Genomic DNA, 15,434 nt, shown 5'->3' on the forward strand with positions numbered 1-15,434 from the left:
CCCAAAAACAAATAACAAAAATACTTTTGGCCATGAAAAAAAAAAAATTTAAATCATATAATCTCACAGAACTTCAGCTATGAATGAAGTAAGCACCTCTCGAGGACCAGCTCAAATTACAAATTAAATCTATTTGGCACTATTCGATCAAATAAGCGGGAAATTCACGAAAAATTGAAGATCTCGACCTGTTAGCAATTCTACGTTTTGTTTTGATGGCCCTCTAACACTTCTATCGTACAAACCACCGGCAAATATGATTTACTTTTTATCTGGTGATGAAAATGCAATAATTAATAATTCAAGTGGCAAACCAGACATGATTCATTTCTAGAACCAAACAAAAGGAGGAGTAGATAAATTTGATCAAACGTTCTCCTCAATGTGGTGCAGCCGCAAAACTAATAGATGGTCAATGACTGTATTCTATGGCATCTTGAACATGGTTTTTGTCAATTCTGCTGTAATTTATGGCCACAACATGATCAAATAAACCATTAAACAAAAGGGAATTCATTAAACAACTCATCACAGATTCGGTTAAGCCTTGGATGGAGATGAGACTTGAAACTCCGACTTATATAGACAAAAAGACAAAATATAAGCCAAATTCTCGCAAAACCTACTGATTCAGGTAATAAACTTCAGGCACAAGAACCAGAGCCCAAAAAACATAAATACTGAGCTTTTTGCTGCTAAAAAAAAATACAATATCGAAATTAGTGTGCTGTAAGTGCAAAAAGTCAGTATTTTCTGAGCACAAAGTTGATGTCTATGTAGATTGCTCTAAAATTAAAGCTAGTAATTAAAAGCATGATTACTTTTAAGGTTTGCCCTATGAATAAGAAATTAATGTTAAAAAATTATAAGTTTATTTAAAAAAATATATATTTTTAAGTTGATTTTTAGGAAGATGATTTTTTTGTTTGAATATAAGCATAATGATTTGATTCGTTGTATTAAATACCTGTGATAGTAGTTTTCATTGATAAAACTGTGTTTTATTATTAGTTTATATACCAACCTTAACTTTCCATCAAAGAATAGGGCAAAAGTAGGTATATTTTGGCCTACAGGCTGTCATTTACATGTGCACGCCTCTGAGACGTATGTTAAGGCTTTATGTACCTTTAAAATAGATTAGGCTTCTAGGGTTAAAAATGTATCAATCTTTACACCTAGATACATGATACAATTTACACTTTCCAAGGAGTGGTAATTACAATTTAACAGACAATTATATATAATTAGATTATGAGTGTCAGAAGGCTGACTTTTTGAAGGGCCGGTTTTTTAAACGAAGTACCAAATTTCTGTTACGGAACGAACCGTTTTTCGTTAGCGGACCGCTATCTGTTTGTTATCTTCTTTTGGGTACTATAAACAAATTTGCATTATCGGCGGTCAACGGTTACATTTGGTCCGAAAGTTTTTTTACTGGCAATGTTTTTGGTAAATAATTGTCTCGTATATTGTTTTCATCTATGGTTATTAATTTAGCTGTCAAAAGCGGTCGTTATTTCGAAAGTTTGGAGCGGTTTGCAGTATTTGCCGGCAATAATTTAGCTCCAATTATATTCAAAATTTGACCTACGGTACTTTTTGACAAACAAAATCTCACTTTTAAATTGAGGAAAAAATTCGGTTTATGGGCGAAATTCCTAAAAAATAAAACTAGTTATTTTTATACTAACTTTGGGCCGGGGAATCCGAATCTGGAAGAATTAGGTTGCGGCAAGCAATATTAACTGAATTACACGACTTAAAAATTTTCGATGCAGAACAAAATACAATACCCCATTTTCGACACGTTGTTGACAATAAAATCCATAGAAAATGCATATTTTTTCTCAGCTTCTTCTTCACTGCTAATAGATGACGTGTCTCCAAGAAATGCCAAACGCCCGTCATTACTTCCACTGCTTGATGATATATTCCATTTCACAAATTCAAATTACGTTAAACCTACTATATTTTAATTAAAATAGTGCACGGTTTCAAATGAGCGAACGCCGGGCAAAAGACAACCAACAATACAAAAACTACCTACTGGCAGCTGTCAAAAAGCATTTGAGCGCCAACAAAACGGGTCGTTGCCCATTTAACTCACCAAAATCAGTGGGTTATGCATAAATCGAAATTTAACCAATCGTTGACCTGGCGAACGTTTATAAAACGGCAAAATCAGGTGGTAGACTTACTTACTTATTAGTTAAAAATGGTATTAAGCGTAACGAACGGATGGTTATAAAACCGGCCCTCAATGTCACATATTTAGTTTTTATTGTATTCAAAGTTAAGATGTTATTATTCAGCCCTTAAATTTTAAATGCAAACTTAAAATTCATTTCATTAAAAACTAATTAAATTAATGCCACCTATAAACGCGTAGGTAAACATTCCATTAACCCTTAATGCATCATATTTGAAAGGTTAACGTACTTCAAAAAAGTACTCATTCACGCTCCGACAGCGCCGTCATAAATCAACTAGCCGCCTTATATTCCTCCATCGCAAATACCAATCCCAGGTGTTCATTGTGTATTGTGCCCCACCTGTGTATACCGTAGTGTTCAAACATTGAAATTCCAAATCAGACGTTTCACGTGTTCATATCACCATTGTGCCCTCAAATATATTTCATTCGAGTAGCGTCCGTTGCTCGATATAGACCTGGGTTTTCTCCGAAACCAGAACTGTCTACACCACTTCAGATCCACCACCACGCCAGCCGGTCTACCACGCTAGCAAGCCATCTGTAAGCACGCTTTTTTCTCTTTTTTTTCTTGTTATAACTGGCATACAGCTCTCTCCAAGTTTTTCAACTCACTTAACCGACACTAAAACTTAAATCTTCTATCTTACGAACACCTATCATAAAACCGAAATTTCTAGCCACCACGTCAATTCTCCCAGCCCTTTCCACCTTATTAGAGAAAAAAAATAAGCTCGAAAAGAATGGCAAAGATTCTTAGACTCGATCGACCGTATTTGCATGAACTGCCTCGCACACCAGATCAAAGTAGAACTCCAAAAATACAGAGACAAACAATGGCACGACTTTATCTCCACTCTTGATGACAGCCTCGAATAACAATTCTCCCCGACAACAACCTACGATAACCCCCAATTTGTTTTAACTTTAGACTCGAAAGACTCATCTATTTCGACCGAAATCCCAATAGAAAAATCCTATCCCTTTCACAACCCTTCAGAAAATCACTAAAATTATAAAAACCCTTAAAACAAAAAATCCGGTCCCGACTTAATCTCAAACAAAATACTAAAATGTCTCCCCTCCAAAGCCATTTGCGCCTTCACAGTTTCAACGCATCTTTCAGACTTCGTTTATTCCCACAAGACTAAAAAATCGCTGACGTCATTCTCATCCCCAAACCCGGCAAATACCCTCTTCAGGCTTAAAATCACAGACCAATCAGCCTCCTTCCCAGTGCAGGAAAAATACTAGAGAAACTCATCCTCACTAGACTCAAATCAATAGTCGACGAACTCAAACTCATACCTGATATTCAACACGGCTTTTGATCGGGCCATTCCACTCTTCACCAACTTCTGCGGGTGGTCGAACAAATTACTAACGGATTTAATGATCACCAACATATAATACTCCTCTCCCTAGACGTCTGCAAAGCATTAGACAAAGTCTGGCACAGAGGCCTCATTTATAAAATGTACCTCCCCGGTATTCTCCTCCCTATGCTTCAACTCATGGCCAATTTCATTAAATACCGAAAGTTTAAAACCAAATTAGATGGAATTTTTTTCACCGTGAGATTGCTAAGAGCTGGTATCTTTCAAGGCTCTATTTTCTCACCAGCTCTCTTCAACATCTCCTTAAGCGATATCCCCAGCCCCAGCATCTATGACCATCGCACAAAAAAACTAAAATAGGCAAATTTGCAGACGATACTGAAGTCATGTCGACTTCAGTAAGCAAAATATCAGAACTAGAATCATTTTTCAAAAATGGCGAATCAGTATAAATCCCTCTTAAAGCGCCACTTGTGTTTTCTCCCGTAAACGCCCTAAAAGACCACCCAACATTCACCTATTCGGGGAAAACGTCCCTTGGCAAAAAAAATTAAATACCTCGGAATCACGCTTGACAGTAAATTAACCTGGGCAAAGCAAATCACTGAAACATAAAACTCAGCCAACAAAACCTTTGCATCCCTTTATGCAAAAGAAATAAAAAATTATCTTCAAAAAATAAACTTTTAATATAGAAATCCACGATAAGACCAAAATTAATCCACGCAAGCCCAATCTGGGCTCACGCTTCAAAAACTCAATTAAATAGACTACAAACATTCCAAAATAAAATCATTCGCACTGCCCTGAGCCCCCACGTGGATGAGGGTCCCCCAGCTCCACCGTGACTCCGAAGACTTCCTCCTTAAAAACCACATGGTGGAATACTTTATTCGGGCATTCCAACCCATACTAACCCGTCCATTAATTGTCTCGCCCAGTACAAAGCAAATGCCAAAACTCAATATAAAAAACCTAAACAAATCTTACATAAATTACCCCCATAATTGCAGCCATGTTTTCATTACAAAAATTTTTTCACAAAAATAAAAACCAAAAAAATTTTCCAACAACCAATATAAGCTCATGATGAAAGAGAAAGGGGCCTTTTTAGCCCGGAGCTCTGTATGCCAGTGATACTGTTGGAAAGAGCTTCATAGATGCACGCACAGAGGGCAGTGCATAGAGCTTGCGTGAAAGTCCGAAAGATGGAGCCAGTGGCCAGTAGTCGCCAGGGCCAGTGGGAATGCTCTCAGACAAACTTACTGCTTCAAATATTATTTATTATAATTGTATATTGAGATAGAACCTGCAGACAAGCAGCCATGTGGCAGCTTCGCGGAACTATCTATGCATTGTCTAAAAAAATGTATTCTCTTTAATTTTTTGATGGAAAATAAAAAATAAAAAATACCAATTAGCCAGCTGCTAGTTAGGTCTACTAACGAGTCACCATTGTAATACGCGGAGTATTTATCTAAAAGAACCAATTATTTATAAACTCCTTTCACGACGAGTTGGAGACCTGTTTGTACGAACACACCAGATACAAAATGATTTCGGTACTTCAAAACATATTTCGAAAAAACATTTCGTTTTGGCTTTTTGGTGAAAAAATAAATACTTTTTTACTTGAGGTATTTTTTATATTTTCCTACAAATACAGCTGAAATTTTATTTTAATAGTGAAGGTGACTTCTCAATTACACTTTTCTCAAGATTTTGAGAATCAAAGGGATATTAGTGCTTTTTAAAAATACTACTGAACAAATAATAAAAATTGTTAAACGATGCTAAAGAAATTTACAGTGGGTCTATTAATATCTACGCAAGTAAAATATAATTATTACTTTAAAATTACTTTAAAGGACACGAGCTGCCTTTTAAAAATAAAACCTTTTTATTATTAGTAGTTATTTTGTGCTTTTGACGGCTTGACATATTTATTAGCCTATCGCTATTAGAAAAATGAATGATATTTTAGACTAAGATGTAACAAATATTTTTAATTTTAATAAATAGAAAATAATGGAAAACATTTTTACGAGACGTTGGCAAAAGAAGGAGTAAGTTCAATACAAAACCGAAAAAATAATCGAAATAACGATATTAGGTATATTTACTGAAAAATGACAAAAAAATGGCTGTATCAGACGCAAGTCCTTTACATTGACTGTAAAAAGGGGTGCTGGGTTTTCTAGTTGGTGAGCTGCTTTGTGTTGATATCGTATATCCAAGGAAAGAGCAGTTGGTGGTCCAAGGAAGCCCAAGTTGTGAAGTCTAAGTCAGTTGTAGTGGTTCCAGCGGGAGAAGCAGTCCAGAGTGAAGCGGTCAGAGTAGAGGTTGGAAGAGAGAGAGTTGAAATCGCTTTTCGCGTGATAAATAAAGAAATAGCGGGAGCGTGCACAAAACGGTGTGAGCTCGACAGGGCCGCCCCCTGTAAACGAGGTGCTTTTCTGAGCAGCTTCGTGAATTTTCACATGACTTTAATAGTCAATATTAAAAAAAATTATTCAAAAGAACTCTTCACGCCGCTTCGTCTCATGGAAACTGCTTTTCCCTAGCATTTTTAATGTTTTTATAATAAATTGTACAATATAAATTAGTGGGTCCTCAGCCCGACATTGGTGTGAGGAAATCCTTATAATTACTTAATATTAATGTTAACATATTTCAATCTCACTTTACAACATAGACGCGAGTCCAGCCTTTCAACCTTTATATTTTTAGTTTGCATTACTGCGGCGAGACTCACGCACATTTAACATTAATTTGCTCAATTATATAGGAACAGAGAAATATTTCTAGCTTTTTCGTGCTTGGCGGTGATTGGCTGACGGTTGCCGGACACTGTTGTGCTCAGTGAACAACGGCCGGGGAGGGGATACGATGTAAATACTGTGTCCGTGGCGCGCGTTGTCTTCAGTGCTCGCCGGCCGAGGAGGGGATACGATGTATATACTAGCTTTCTTATTCTTCTATGGCTGTTTTGTGGCTTTGGGTAGCATTGCGTTGGATACATCCTCCCCACGGTGCAGTATCAGCTGCGCCTAGAAAATTCAAACGTGGTGGGATGCTTTTGTCCGGCGGCGATTCATTCGGCCGGTTCCTTTTTGGCGGCATGGGGGGCTTCTTGTAATTTGGAGCCTGTGTTCTGTGTCGTCATGAGTACGGCAATTTTGACCGCAGGGCGCACGGACACTCCGGTGTTTGTCTGGACCCGAACGTTCCTTACAGCCCATCAGCGGCGGGCATTGTTTCAATGACTCGGCAAAGCGCGATCCACGATAAGCACAAGATCACCCGTTTTGAAAGGGGTACCTGGCTGGTGCCATTTTTTATCTGCGGCTATCATGGGCAAGTATTCTTTCATCCATCGCCGTCAAAACATGTCTGCCAATTGCTGGCTGATTTGCCAATGTGTTCTTAGGCAGACCTTTTCTTCTTTTGCCGCATACAGTGAGAGATGTGGCCACTTCGCTGTTGATCCCAGCAAAAAATGATTAGGGGTTTGCGGCTCCTCATCTCTTGGGTCGATAGAGACATGAGTCAGCGGGCGATTGTTTACCATGTACTCTGCTTCTGCCAGGGCCGTGAGGAGAGTTTCTTCTTTCGGTGAGCGTTCTTTCATAGTTCACTTGAGGGCTCTCTTTATAGAGCGCAAAAGGCGCTCCCAACAAACACTGTACAAAAGTTTTTTTTCCACGGCTCTATCCTACTGCTTACTATAGATAATCTATTATGACAATTTAAAATTTAAGGCAAACATATTGCATCCACCAGCTCATCAAGCAATAACAAACAACTATATATGTACCTACAATGTACGATATAATTATATCAAAGTAATGCTGTTTAAAAATTTACATAATATATTTGTTGAAAATAATAATTAGTTAACGGCACTTTTTGGGCAATGTATGACTTAATCGAAGTACTAAGCAGTGAAGAGAAAATATCTGGAACCCAACTCTATCACTAAATATATATCTATCACTATATATATCAATGACAATAATTTTTTATATTTTTTTATATATATCTATAAAATATACCACAACATATATCTATTTTTTCTTTCGATTTTTAACCCTTCAGGCTAATATGTTCGCTTTTGGGAACAACTCATATGATCTCACAGAAATTGTTGTATCTCCCTTGCTAGTGTGGTGATAAATATGATCTAAACGGTTTTAGAAAGAGAAAACACCACGCTTTACTTTAAATCTAGAAATTAACCAAAAAATACTTAAAATGTGCACCTCTATGAAACTAAAGTTTCTGACAGCAATTTAAGAAATATTTATCAAACTTCGTGAAATGAATTTTTCAATGAAGCGACAAAAATGTTTAAAATACATTTTTTTAATAAAATTAGTGTGTTTGTAAATATATATTTTCATTATCAGTAATTTTAGTAAAAAAAACGTAAAGTGAACCATTTAAACTTTTTTTTAATGTTTGTTTCAAAATTTAAAATTTATGTAAGAGTTGGTTGTAAGTATTTAGTTAGTTGGTTATAAGTATATTCAAAAACAATTTTTTTTAATAACTTACGAAACAAAGGCAAAAAACGTTTTTCGTATCTACTGAAAAATTAGTAAAAGTGTAATGTTACAAGTTTGCTGCTATACCCCTCAATAATTAGTAAAAGTATGATGTTACATGTTTGCTGTTATATCCTTCAATAATTTGTAAAAGTGTAAAGTTACAGTTTTGCTGCTATAACCCTCAATAATGTGGTGATACCATTATCATTAAAGCAAATATGTAGAAAAAACTCTTAACTTATTAGTTTTAAAATACAAAAAATACCTTGCAATAAATTATTAAGCCCAACTAATCACGAACTTATTTGGTGAAGGACGTTCATAAAATCAATAGTATAAAATAAAGTCACTCTTCGTTTCTGTCTGTTTGTGCACTTAGTTCTCCTAAATTAAGCAACAGATTTTAATACAGTTTTCACAATCATTTGGGAACATTTTCCCCAAAGATTTATGTATAAAATACATGCATAATATATTTATAGAAAGTGTAGAAAAGTTGACGTTTTGTAATCAACTCAAAAAAATACGCGAAAATTCCGCGTATATATATATATATATATTATGTATTATTATTTTTTTGATATATATATATATAATTATATGTCTATATCCTAAGGATAACCCACAATAATAATTATCATCTTTTACAAACATTATGTCTTTTTTTCGACACTACTTTTACCAATAAAATATTAATTCATTAATTCTTATCCAAAAAAAATGTTATGGTGTTAAGCATTTGATTTATATTAAAATTGCCCTGTTTAGCGTGTAATTTAAATGAATATCTTAGAATATATCGCAATTTGAAAAATCACTTGCAACAAAACAATTTGCCGCCAGCACAAAAGCTGCCGCGGCGTGTACTTATCTTTGTCGCGATAACAAGTATATCGGAGCTCTCCGACTTTAGTTGTTAACTGAGAATATTCTTTGGTTTTCAAAGATGAAACACAAGTCATTCTTATGTTAGTGTTGTTATTTTTTTATATTAGTTATTTTGTTATTTGTCGCTTATTTTCCTGATCACAGTTTTGTATTTAAATTATGTCTCGAAAACGTAGTAGTTTGATAATAGGTCGTAGGAATTCAAAAAATGCGTTTTGTGTGTCTTAATTACAAAAACGAAGAAGAAAGGGTATCCGGCTGTCAAATAGCAGAAAAAGTACTTCTTCGCGAAGAGATAGATAATCGTCTGTTGAACGCGAGGCTCGCTTTAGTTTTGATGGTAGAGTCATAGATATCAGACAGCCAGATAATTACGATTCTTCAATTGAATACAAGAATTATCCAATAGTTTGAATAAGACCAATGTCTGTTGTCTGTAAAAATTGCTCTGCTTTCGAATGGAACGATGAATCTGAAGGTATATGTTGCTTACAGGGAAAAGTAAAATTAGAAGAAATTCTTCCTCCACCCGAACCATTACACACTTCTGACGGGTGATCATCCTAAATCTAAACTATTTATGCGCAATATACGCCAATATAACAATGCATTTAAAATGTCCTCTTTTAAGAATACCAAAGATAAAAGAATATATATTATAATATCTTTCAAAAGTACGCAGGTTGTTGAGCGGGGTTTTATGTCTATATTTAAAATTCAGGGGCAAGTTTATCATTTAGCAAGGAGCTTGCTACCATATCAGACCGATAATCATAAATTTCTAAAAATTTTCTCATTAACAGTATCGCACAACCAATTGATAGTGGTTTAGTAGGATAGTTTACTGCGCAGCCGTAGCGACAATTTTTGCGAATAATCTTAGAGTTGCACAGATCTTATGACAGCTTACAGGATCCTTTGGTTCTATGTCGGGGAGAAGACGGATACACCATTAATGTTTCTCAAGTTAACCCGATACGTAAAACGGTTTCATGCATTAACTACTATTGCTGTTGATCGATCAATATCCGTGACAATCAAAATAAATTGAGAGCAGAAAATTACGTTCATCTTCAGGATGCTTTACGGTCAAATAAACACAGCAGCAACACTAGACAATTGGTTATACTACCTTCATTGTTCACGGGTGGGCCTCGATGTTTGCATGAAATATCGCAGGACGCTATGACTTATGCCTGACATCACGGTAAACCTGATTTAATTTTTAATTTTATTTTATGATATCTTTATATTTGCAACATGTAATACAAACTGGACAGAAATCAATAAAAATATCAAAATCAATATAACTCCATATGACAGATATGATATAGTGAATAGAGTATTCGATTTAAAAGTACAGAAACTCATATACCTCATAAACCAGGCTCATATACTTGGTAATTTCCGGTAAAACTGTATTTTTCAATGACCATATACTAGTCACAGGGCTCAAACATTCAATGTTGCAAGTTTAGATTTGACCGTAGAGTATTTTTCACATGGACAACTAAATGTAGCCCTTTCGCGTGTAACTTCTGAGTAAAATCTGTTTAATCTGGCAAACATTTTACATAACGAAATTCTGTAGTTACAGCAGTATAGTCTGATTCAAGATAAAAATTGATATTTACAGCTAATATAATCTAAAAAAGCTGTGCAAAAAAATGTACGTTTACAATAAAATATTAATAAAAATAAAGCACATTATGTAAAGTAAAATTATGTTTAAAATTATTGCTAAACCTACATTTTGGAATTATTAACTGTCAAACTGTCATTACACTAAAAACTGTACATTATGCTATTGTTCATCAATGGTTTTATATAATGTTGTCTGTTGAGGTTCTTGTCATAAGACTACCCTAGAGCCTTTAAATGTTGCGCAAAAAATAATATTAAAAATAATGAATAACACAAGTTTTATGTATCCATCAAAGTTATTATATAGTGAAAGCAAAATTATAACAGTAAGGCAGTTTTACATAATAGAGCCTTTCTGTAAATTTCAACAACATCATTACTGCCAAAAGATCGCAACAAGTGCGCAACACTAGATTGGGTATACCAGAACATCCACTGGACAAAGGAGTTTTTCATATAAAGCTCCGTTGCAATATAATATTCTTGGTGAAAATATAAAAACTATAGTTGTACGTTAAATTCATTCAAGAAAATGGTCTCAATCTCTGTATTAGCTGAGGGTGATGATTTTGGATCAACCATGTTGTCGCTCATATCATAATTCCGTGTGGAAGCTCTGTTTCGATACAATCCATATTCACTTACTGAATATGTTCTTATAAATTCTTAAATTTATTATTTTTCGATTTTATGTCCGGGTTAAATCTTCTCCACAAGAAAAACTGAACCCTTCCACACATTTTTCCTCAAATGATCATCTAGTCAATCCACATTATGCAAGTGCATTATATAAGCATAATAAATACAAAATAATACAAGAACGACACGTCAACTCACCAGAGATCAAATGGGAAAATAATTCACCGACTCCAGATATTTTCATATCAGAGGGTTCCGCTCGGTAGAACTCCTAACTGGACATTTTTTCCCACGTCTTGGTTGCCGTGTGGGGTACATTTTTTCATAGCCTTAAATAATAATTTTAAAGGGGCTTGACATTAACAATAGGAATGTGTTTACATTATCTTATGGTTAAATTTTGCAATTTGCAAGCTCTTTTTTATTACAGGTTAACGGTATCATGCAATTATTACATTCAGAGTGCAATAAGCTGAGAGCAATAAAATTTGGGATATTTTAAACAACAATAAAATAGTATGCAGAGGCTTCAGAAAGATACTAGACAAAGGTGCATGTTCATTGAAAAAGCTGTGTTACCCTGACAAGTCCATGGCTCCAGTGATTATGGGTATTTTAAATGTCTGAACTCTTCTGCTATATAAAAAAATTAAGCAACAAAATAGTTGTAGCACCAATTCAATTGGATTGGTGAAAGCAGTTACATTTTCAATTTTAAAAATCGTATAAAATAAAAAAATAAAAAACTGTTGGTATAAAATGTTTAGGTACGAGCCTAGATTTTCTATTAATACCGGTTATTCATTTGAAAACATGTTCCAAAATTTATCTTTTAAAAGATAAATAAATTGAAAATCAATGTATTTAATTTTTTAATATCTGAATTTTGAAATAATAATTATAATAGAGTGTTTACTGTTTATACGAACGCTTTCTAAACCACACACAATAAAATTTAGAACTTTGATATAGTGCAGTCACCCGTAGATTCACTCCACAATTCGAGACTGTTATAACATGAGAATATTTCGAAATTCTCGGTATGCCAAACTAAGCACAGCGAAAAAATTGCAAAGTCAACGATAATACAATTTTATTAGCTCCACTTATAAAAAAATAAACTTTTTTCAATGGCACAGTTTTTTTGGTTCATAACATATTCTTCTCGATATGTTATATTATTATTACAAATGGAAGTAACGCTTACGATCATAAATAAATACATGAATATGAAATGTATCGGGAGCATCTCCCATCTTTATCCTATATACCTCTTCCTCTCCCCTTAACCTAGTACTAATTAATATTAAAACCCAACAAAACTTATATCTCTATCTCTATCCAACAGCATAAGAAACATTTAAGTTTAACTTGAATGAACTTTGTTTGTGTTGTTATTTTATCTTATTTAATATTATTATTTTTTTTATTTTCCTTTTTATTATTTCAAAATATGGAATGTATTGCATTGCACTACCCCTGCATATTTTTAAAATATGGAATGTATTGCATTGCGCTACCCCTACATATATTTCAAAATATTAAATGTATTGTATTGCATTGCGCTACCCCTACATATATTTCAAAATATGGAATGTATTACATTGTACTAGGTACCCCTGCAAATATTTCTAAATATGGAATGTATTGCATTGTACTACCCCTGCATATATTTCAAAAAGTATTACAGAGATTTAGTTTTGGGCTAAAGAATGATGTAATACAATACGGCAAAATATCCCAAAATAATAATTAGTTTTGGGCTAAAGAATGAGGTAATACAATACGGAAAAATATCCCAAAATAATAATTAGTTTTGGGCTAAAGAATGAGGTAATACAATACGGCAAAATATCCCAAAATTAAGTCACAAAAAAAAATATTTTTTTAAATTAAAGACAAATCTTCCCGGGTTACGAATAACCTGACAATATTTAAAAATCTCGTACTATCATCACGTACTAATCATAAATTATTGTTTAAGATATTAACAGTAATTATATTCGTGAACAGGCCGAAATTTAGTTTGTAAACACAATGTCCACAAATCGTGTGTAATCATAAATGAGTCATGTATATAAATTATTGTTAAAAATGACAAAAAAAACGCTACACATAATAATTGTATTTTACATTTTGCTTTTGCAGACTTTGCTGACTTCACATATCCATAAACAACAACAATGAAGTGGATTTCTCTCTTATTTATAACTTGGACTATTTTAATAAACATTTTTCTGGCAAAGTATTCAACTGGTAAGTGCGATAAACAATTATTAATAAATATCCAAATATTTACTCGACTTTTCTTCCATTAATAGAATTTTGTGTATTAATTTTGCAATCTTGCAACTCTGATAATTAGAATTTTGTATATTAATCTTGCAACCTTTCAACTCCGATAGTTAGAATTTTATGTATTAATCTTGCAACTCTGATAATTAGAATTTCGTTTATTAATCTTGCAATCTTTCAACTCTAATAAATAAAATGTTGTGTTTTAATATTGCAATCTCGCAACTCTGATAATTAGAATTTTGTAAATTAATCTTACAATCTTTCAACTCCGATAATTAGAATTGTGTGTATTAATCTTGCAATCATGCAACTTTGATGATTAGAATTTTTATATTGTTGCCTCTTGTCTCTGTTTTTATAAATATTATTTACAGGCAGACTGATAATTTAACCAGATCACATGAGCTATTTTCAAGGTTCTATTACCAAAGAACCAAATGTTCATTATCTTATAAAATCAGTTAAAACCACCCATTTCATTCAAATATGTCAATTTTTATAGGTACCGTAATATGGGACGGCTTTGATCATCGCGGATATCTGCATAATTCTCAACAACTTAGAAATAGCTCGGTTCTTTTAACTGTTTTTTTTGGGCAACGTGGATACAATGACATGAGGTTTAGCCAAATATATTAGAAGAACGAGATGTGCTATGCGCAGTTCGTACTGAGTGGAATTGTTTTGCCGAGTGTCGCCGGTTTTGTTCACCAATACTACTGCACACCTTCGTTTGCGCTAAGGTATCCACACTAATACATAGAACAGATTTCTGTGCGTACACGTCCCGATACCGTTCAAAGTACCCTAATTAGGTAGTACTCCGGCTACGGTCTGGCGGCCAACATAGCATATCTCGTTCTTCTAATATCTTTGGGTTTAGCCAACGTTAGCAATGTAGTGCCCAAAATTTTATATTTTACGTCATGATTATAAAGTTTGACTTTTCTCTTCTTTCTAGAAATATAATATGTAAATCTTTCGGGAAAAATTGTCTAAATGATAGTAAAAACCATATCAAAATACGTTGCTTAGTTTAGAAGAACTAAGCGCATAAACCGACAAACGCGGATAGCGACTTTATTCTATACTATTTAGAGATAATTATGTTAGATTTCGTTCAAAATTATATTGTTTGAGTAAGGGCTGTTTCACAATCGGTCAAAGACGAAACGAATTTACGAACCAAAAATGATATTATTCGTTTTTGATACAATATATCTTCGTATTTGAAATACCATCGTTACGCGATCGGAGCATTTCTGGTTATAAAAAGAAAATGTTTCATGGCACTTATTAGAAATAAATTTTTTAAATTTTCGGTTATTTTACGTAACCGGGTGTCGATATATCCATCAGAATTGTGTGACAAAATTACCGTTTGCGGTCGTTCCACGTTTAAATTTACATTTGATTTGTGTTTTGTGCTCACCGTGTTAATTTTTTTTTTTACATATTTCCACAAACATTCTGATATTTTTAGTGAGCAGACTTGCGCAACAATTTTCGTATATATATTTTTTGAATTATGCAGGCTTTCGCGTTGTTTTTATTCTCAAAAAATGCATTCCGAATAAAATATTATTATTATTTATTGTTCTAATGCCTGGGGTAAAATTATAAGAAAACACTTATTTTCAGTGGGTTGGAGAAAAAAATCCCAATTAGTTATTTTACAGCCTCCGCCGTCGAGGGGTGAGGCAGTCGACTAGCCAGCTGGAAGTCACGGGTTCAAATCCTGGCGTGTGCTAGAAAATTTAACTTGATCGATTAGTGTTTTTTTCACATTTCACTTATTTAAAATAATATATAGTATATAGCATGTTCCAGAGTGAAAAATACTCTCAGTTGTTTCTCTGGTGT

At 33.8% G+C, this 15,434-nt stretch overlaps 1 protein-coding gene and 1 long non-coding RNA gene across 2 annotated transcripts in view; one reads left to right on the forward strand and one right to left on the reverse strand.

The window, feature by feature from the left end:
- The window catches only part of LOC149423062 (uncharacterized), a 55,586-nt gene that overhangs the window by 22,370 nt on the left and 17,782 nt on the right, over positions 1-15,434 (reverse strand). The window lies entirely within an intron of this gene.
- LOC149423063 (carbonic anhydrase 2-like) overlaps positions 10,752-15,434 on the forward strand; it is a 40,105-nt gene continuing 35,422 nt past the window's right edge. The window contains exons 1-2 of the mRNA XM_089632446.1: positions 10,752-13,048; positions 13,107-13,529. Coding sequence (XP_089488572.1) covers positions 13,457-13,529 — 73 coding nt within the window. The 5' untranslated portion in view covers positions 10,752-13,048; positions 13,107-13,456. The remainder of the gene's footprint in view (positions 13,049-13,106; positions 13,530-15,434) is intronic.

Source organism: Hesperophylax consimilis, chromosome 6, assembly GCF_061612785.1.
Source record: "Hesperophylax consimilis isolate HC1 chromosome 6, BYU_Hcon_1.0, whole genome shotgun sequence".
NCBI lineage: Eukaryota > Metazoa > Arthropoda > Insecta > Trichoptera > Limnephilidae > Hesperophylax > Hesperophylax consimilis.